Source organism: Halyomorpha halys, unplaced genomic scaffold (assembly GCF_000696795.3).
Source record: "Halyomorpha halys isolate HHAL.00 unplaced genomic scaffold, Hhal_1.1 Scaffold1273.1, whole genome shotgun sequence".
In the NCBI taxonomy this organism is placed as follows: domain Eukaryota; kingdom Metazoa; phylum Arthropoda; class Insecta; order Hemiptera; family Pentatomidae; genus Halyomorpha; species Halyomorpha halys.
The window spans coordinates 56,679-64,228 of NW_027108237.1; the positions used below are offsets into that span (position 1 = coordinate 56,679).

At 35.5% G+C, this 7,550-nt stretch overlaps 1 protein-coding gene across 1 annotated transcript in view; it reads left to right on the plus strand.

Annotated features, from left to right (window-relative positions):
* The window catches only part of LOC106689067 (transcription factor Sp9), a gene marked incomplete at its 5' end in the record, with an annotated part of 24,027 nt that extends 20,087 nt beyond the window's left edge, over positions 1-3,940 (plus strand). The window contains 1 exon segment of the mRNA XM_014433838.2: positions 2,732-3,940. Within this exon segment, the coding sequence (XP_014289324.1) occupies positions 2,732-3,649 (918 nt within the window).
* Positions 3,941-7,550: the final 3,610 nt, after the last annotated feature.

Here is a 7,550-nt window from a genome sequence, read left to right on the forward strand (position 1 = left end):
CCACAACTGTGTGGCAGATTGTAATATCTATCAATATCAAAATTTAAACTAATTTTTATTTTATTATTATAATTTTTTTTGATCGTTCGATGTATTATTTGTTTTAGCAAACCTTTTGATTTTAAAAATTGAAGTACTACAGAAATTTTTTTTTCGTACCCTTCATTAAAATAAATAAGTACATCATACATATATAATACATGAAAAGTATTATATAAGCTTTTACCGACTCTTCTCCCATTGATTGCCTTGTGGCATTATAAGATGTTGAAATGAGCCCAGCTAATGTGGTACATTCAAGCTATAGCTGGTAAAATACTAGAGAGAAAAACCTTATTCAAGTATAACAAACTTGTGCTACCCTACTTCATTGCTTTGCTAGCTACACAGCATACTTATTCAAATCTAATCAGACATATTGTTAATCTTAAAATATATAGGCATAATATGTAACCAATATCTAATATTAGTAAATGATTTTTTTTTTTTGTTTTTGTCTTTTACCTTTTTATTGTTCTTTCTGTACTTTATTTATCTTTTTTTGTTAATATCTCTCTTTTTATAGAGACATATGTCACACATATGTGATAGATATTTTTGTATACATAAAAACAAAACAAAAAAAATGGATATAAATAAGCAAAAAATATATGTAAAAATAAAAAATATATATGCAATAAATATAAAAAAATATATAATAAATATTAAAAATATATATTTACCATCTCTGAAGGACTTTTGAAATATCCGGGTTTAATCCTGAGCTATTGAGGTGTAATGTGAAATATGGGAATTCGTGAAAAATATGGCTAAATGTTAAAATATAAAAGAAGTTCGGAGGCGTTTCTTTTGAAATAAAATAGGAGTGGGTGAGCTTTGTGTGGCCTGGGAATATGTCCCAACCTGATCAGTACGACCTCTTCTACGGCATTTCCGGCCTAAACTATTTTAATACTGGTATAATTTGACCATGGTAATATTAAAACATGTTTATACAATAAAAAGAAGCTGCAACTTGTAATTTTATTTTTTATTTTTTTTAAGTTTCATTAAGGAAGAAAGTAAATCCAGAGTAAATTAATTAAAAATTAAACTAAACTACTAAAAAATAATTATAATAATACAAATTTAAAGAAACTAAATCAAGGAGTGATAAATAAATCAAAGTGAGTAAAAATTGGAGTAACGTATTAGTGACAGTAGCTGTCACTACTGCGACAGTTACTTTTAACAATTCCCCGAAACTTTTATTTAAGACATAACTGCAACAGTTGTTAACATAGGGAGGGTGTTGGTGTGAGGTGTTATCTATTTATTGATTTATGTGTAATCTATTTAGTTCTTGATAAATACTTATTAACAAAACGATGATTGATTAGCCATTTAGTTAGTATTTGAATAACATGTGATTTTTTTTTTAATCTTCCAATTACATCATATTTTGATAACACTTAAAAATAGCTGCAATGCCAGTAGCTATTTATAAAGTTGAGGGGGTATTTATTTAGTACAATAAGAAGAAATGGCCTCTGTTGTGTAGATATGGATTGCGGTGCAGATACACAGCCTCGGTGTAAGATATAGCATAGAGGAGACAAGCACATCTAAGGAGTGCTCCTATTGGTCGGATGAAAATGTTAGGGGAGCTACCATTGGTCCAGGCGCCCCCAACATTGATCCACCTCCTCGCCCTACGCACTCCCTTACATCCCAGCTTCCTGTCGATAATCCACTTCTTGTCTGTTTACATTTGTTCATGGTCGATCTTTGAATTGTGACTTCTTTCATTGCAAAGTCTTCGAACTCACCTGTTTTTGATTATCGCCGTCTGTTCTTCAACAACCTCTGCTTTATTTTTAGTAATCGATTTGGCGAGACATATAATGACCAAGAGAAAATTGAATATTTAAGTTTACGAGTGATGTTTCCTTTATAAAGAATCTAGACTATTTCTAACCATCAGGCAACTGAACCTCCAAAAAGGTTATCCAAAATAATATTTAATTTTGCTTTATTAACACCATACTTCCTACACAAACTAGGGTGAGGAGATTGGGTTAGCTTGCAATGTATTACCATACGTTTGTCCAAGTTAATAATGAGAGTATGCATTCATTTAATTGATTAAATGGGTGAATCTCACATCTACAGTACACAAACTGTTTTAATGGAGACACTGCGTTACTCTAAAAGAGTTCAACATATATTAGAGATTATGGGATTTCATTTTCAATTAGTAAAATCGATTTTGGCTACACGCAGAAGCATATACGTTCAACAAAGTCATACATTATTAATAATACACGCTAGGTTAGTGTTTAAAAAACATCATTAAAAATGCCATATAATAAAATGGACTTGAAAAGATGGTTTCAACTTACTAACTAAAATTACTGACTTTACATAAAATTACATAATTCAGTTATGAAATTCTTAAGAATGATTAATTGTTTTAGAAGAAGAATTAAGGTGGAACTTTGAAAAATTGGAACAAAAATTTTAAATTGCAAGTAGGTTTCTTAAAATGAAAATGTTAACATTATTAACAAACTCTATATCCGGTAGCAGCCCTATTCCTGGGTCCTACGGCAATACCACTTCCCCATTGTTTTTTAGGTTTGGGTATATAAATTTGTTTTTAAATTAAGTTATTATTAAGTTAGATATAGCTTGATATGTTTATGGCTTTAGCTTATAATCGCAACTAACGAACCCTTTTCTTCTGTTACAGGAACACCCAGGCCTTCGAGGGACTCCTTTGGCGATGCTAGCGGCCCAATGTAACAAACTCTCCTCCAAGTCGCCCCCACCTTTGGCAGACGCAGCCGTCGGGAAGGGATTCCACCCCTGGAAGAAGAGCCCTCAGCCTCCCACATCCAGCTACAGCCGGCCTCCCGTCAGCAGCTGCTCTTACACCTCCTCCGGAGAGCTCTGGGGAGGAACAGGATCGGAACTGGGGAAGGTAGAAGCAGTCTACAGCAGGCATCCTTATGAAGGGTGGAGTCTCGGCCCACACCACGTCAAACCCGAAAACGCTGGTTGGTGGGAAGTACCAGGTCCAGGCGGCTGGCTCGATATGGCGCATGGCCAGGTCAACTACGGCCCAGAATACAGCCTTGGACTGGGGCCCCAGCACCTGCTCCAGGACTACAAGGTACTGCCGGGACAGGGGGCTCCATTCCTGCCCCCGGCTCCAGCGCCCCAGGCACCATCCCCACGGTCGCAACGGCGCTACACGGGGCGGGCCACCTGCGACTGCCCAAACTGCCAGGAGGCCGAGCGCCTCGGACCTGCAGGAGTACACCTTCGCAAGAAGAACATTCACAGCTGTCACATCCCGGGCTGCGGCAAAGTCTACGGGAAGACGTCCCACCTGAAGGCGCATCTGCGGTGGCACACGGGAGAACGACCCTTCGTCTGCAACTGGCTCTTCTGTGGGAAGCGGTTCACCCGATCGGACGAGCTGCAGAGACACCTCCGCACCCACACCGGAGAGAAAAGGTTCGCCTGTCCAGTATGTAACAAGAGGTTTATGCGCTCAGACCACCTTGCCAAGCACGTCAAAACTCACAACGGGGCTAAGAAGGAGTCGAGCGGTGACTCTTGTAGCGACAGCGACTCGATCCCGGACGACAAGCAGCTGGTCTGAGCGCCCCATCTCTGCCCCCGCCATCTCAGGGACCTCGAAGACTGCTTCCTCTCTTAGTCGGAATGATTTCCTTTATATTTTTATATTATCCCTAATCGGGGCCAAGTCCGTTTCCGGTTCTGACGATTAAACAGTTCCTTTGATAAACGCATCCGCTCCAGTTGCCATAAGTTATTTCGATCGGGTAGATTAAATATATTTTTGTAAAGTGGTACAGGGGGCCAGAGATGGGTTAGGTGTGACAAACATTGTAACTATATTGCGCCCAGCTGTAACTGGTTCCGTTTTTTCTTTTGCAGGCGGCTGTTGCCCGGGTTGGAGCCCTGCCTCACCTAGGCGCACATTGCAACATCGGCGCTCCTTCTCCTCACTCCCTTGCACGGACCTCTGCCGAACCCTATTGCACTTCCAAATCGTTATATATTCCGATCTCTATAAAATATTCACTCTTGATACTACACCACATTTAGTTTCTTAATTACATTATATCTAAGTTAACCGATAAAAAAGAAAATAATTAACCTCACTAACAATCACGGACATTTTATATTTAATTAAATTTCTAAAACTATTTTTCTATTCTATAAACAATTCTCAGGATATAAGCGAATGTTAAAGAGAAGTGCAACTATGGACGGCCATTAACTGTCCGCTCAATTAAAAGTATACCGTGTATAGATAAGTGAGTAGCAGATTAAGGTGGAGCAGTAGAAGTGCCGTTGTTGCAGTGTAGTGGTGAATACCCTAACAGCCTCAAATCATTCATTTCAGTCACATGTGCCTTAACCACTGTGGAAGAGATTTCGATTTGGGAATCGAACCTCAACCGGAACCTTCTCCACACGCCACACATTCAATTCCAAATATTTTCTTTGATAGTCATTTATTTTTTCATTCAGTAAAATAATTGTAAATAACTCTTATACATTACCGAACGATCTTAGTCTCGTTGTTTTTAAAGTTTGAGAATTTTTTTGTTCATTTTTTAGTTTACGCTTTGACGAACAAGAGAACGAATCGCTTTTAATGCGCTATATTTCGTGCATATACATAAGATTGGCATGTATGTGCATGCCGTGTATATAGGCTTTGCTCTTTATTTTTAAAGGGCGCAGTTTTACCTTTGTTGATAATGTATATACTATCGAGATAAATTCTTGATAGAAATTATGTATTTTGATCGATTATATTGTGATTGGATATTATTACGATTATCAGATCTCGATATTTTTTGTGACATATCAATCGTGTATAAGGAGGCCTCCTCGGAAAAACGTTTTTGGAGTTTTTGTCTTATTGTTTTTGATTAGGATTAAGAACGGAGAGGTGGGGGGGGGGATTGTACTAAATTGTATGCTAGTCATTTAGTGCCCGATTTGAAGGGTGTTGCATCGGGAATACCACTCCTCTCCCTAATTCCCGAAACCCCCCCCTACCTGTTTCCTGTCCCATTAACCTTCAGCAGCAACTGATGAAAACAATATTGAAAACAATTTTGAGAAAATTCTTGTATAATGAATCGAAATAAAGTACATTTTCACTTGAGATTTGATTTTGTCATTCAATTTACCTGAGTTTTCAACCAAAACAGTTGCTTCGACGGTGTTATTGTAGAAATGCTTTTCGAAAATTGCCTTTTCGAAAAGGGTTTCTCAAACAGATTCGAATGAAAGCAATTGTAATGGGCATTTGCTCACTTGTTCAATTAATAGGCTGCTGATAGATTTGATCTTGAAAGGCAAGCGGACACAAGCTCCTTGCAAACTTCCTCAAATGTATTCTTGTCCCTTCACTCATTTGACAAAATGCTTTGCACAACCTTACTTCCTCGCCTTACAATGTGTGTAGTATCGATGAACTGAAGCAACTGTTTCTTAGTAGTATGTAATATTTTGTTATTTCTTTATTATGGGTATTCAACAACGGCAGTTGGAGGGTTTCGAGGGAGGCCTATCGAGATATCGAAATCGAAATAGTTGGTTTGAAATAATGAATCGTTATACGTTGTCCCCTATGGACTTAAATAAAAATGCGCAGTTTTACAATTCATATAATTAAATGTGGGCTAGTTTCTGAGTCAAAATTGAACGTTCCTAAGGAACACCTTACTAAAGGTCTCCTTCAAATGCTCATCTTTTATCTTAACAAAATTTTCATTTTGTAAACTACTTTTATAGAAAGTTTCTAGGAACTATTATTTTCTTAAAAATGGAACGTTTATAAATGGAACCTTTTGTAAGGTTTTCCTTATAGTACAAGAGCCCAAGAGAAGAAAAATATTAGCAATTTCGGCCCAATTTTTTACTACTTCAATGAAAACTATGTATAATTTCCAGTCAAAATTAATAAGTCTGCCAAGTACAATAAGAGGGAATAAAAAATGGCAGTTGGTTCAAAACATTAAAAAAAAAATTGATTATTCATTCAGAACTCTATATCGTTAAAACTACTTACAACAATAGAATACCTTATAGAACATAATTTAAAGTGGAGTAAAATTTTAAAAAATGAGCCCTAACTGAGCTGTTTGTTTAAGTTCAATAGTTTCCAAGATACAGTTTTTTAAAAGCAACATCTAATAAAATATATACTGAAAAATATATACGTAACATCTATTATAATATATACTGAAAAATCAGTAGTTAGTGAATTTATTGTGGGAAATCTATATCTCAAGAACCATTACACGTACAGATGTCTATTAGCACTCAAATTGAAGCTAGTTAAGTGTGCTATAAAGTAGTTCATAAGGTTTATCATCGAAGGAGTAGTTTGAAGGAGAAGTTTGAAGGAGAAGTTGATTTCTAGTCGTTCGAACAAAATTTCATATTCATGTGCAAATATCATAAAACCTACTATTCCTACGAAGATAAATGTCATAAATACTTTATAGTACATTAAACTTTAATTTGAAAGAAAATAAAGATCTGGTTCTTGAGATATAGATTTCCAAAAATAAATTCACTAATTTTTTTCCCACCGGTCTCTTCTACGTAGGAACGTGAGAAGTATTTCCTATCAATAGTTAAAAAAATCGATTTTTATTGCAACATTTTTTTTTATTTATCAACTTTTATATTTTCTTTCGTTTAATTTTTATTTTCCAAAAATTTAAATCAATCGATATTCTGAAACTCGATTTATTTTTCGATCATTGTTAGCAATCAACAAGGCCTCCTCATTCTTTAAAGGTTACAATGATTCCATTGTCGTAATGCACAACAAGATAGAATTTATTTAGAGTCATAGTTAACACTTAGTTTGGCAAAGTGTCACTTTTTCGAAACTAAAATATTTTGGTTAACTAAATGTAAATTGATAAAAATAACTCTTTCCTTATACTTTTTAAATAAAACACCTTTTCAGAGTTTTTTTTCTTTCAAGTTGTGGCTATATCTAGATATCATGACACTTTGCCAGAAACAGATTAAAAAAAAAGATTTCTTAACGAATTGCATCGAATACCAACATTACAACAAATAAAATACTTAACTACACCTTTATAACAAAAATAAACTAAAGAAAACAATAATAATTTAGATATATTTAATAAAATGAATTCAAAAATAAAATTCCGGATGCTTGGTGCCAGAGTTGGCCAAAATTAGCTATTAGTTCTATCTATATGCTAATGTTTGCCCATCCCTACTTGGTACTAACCTGTCAAACAATTGTGGGCTGTAACCTTACCTTATATAAACTAGAATCGTATCAAAACGTATGGCGGCGTGGTGGATACTTCGATATATTTTTTCTCTTCTAATAGAGTCTTGCTTTTCTGTCGAGGACGCTTAGAACAGAACACTTATAGACAAACCCTCTGCAAATTATAACATGAAAAAATCTTTTCGTCAGTTCCCAATAGTTTTCCTTGCTGAACTTAAAACTAATTGTTGGAGAA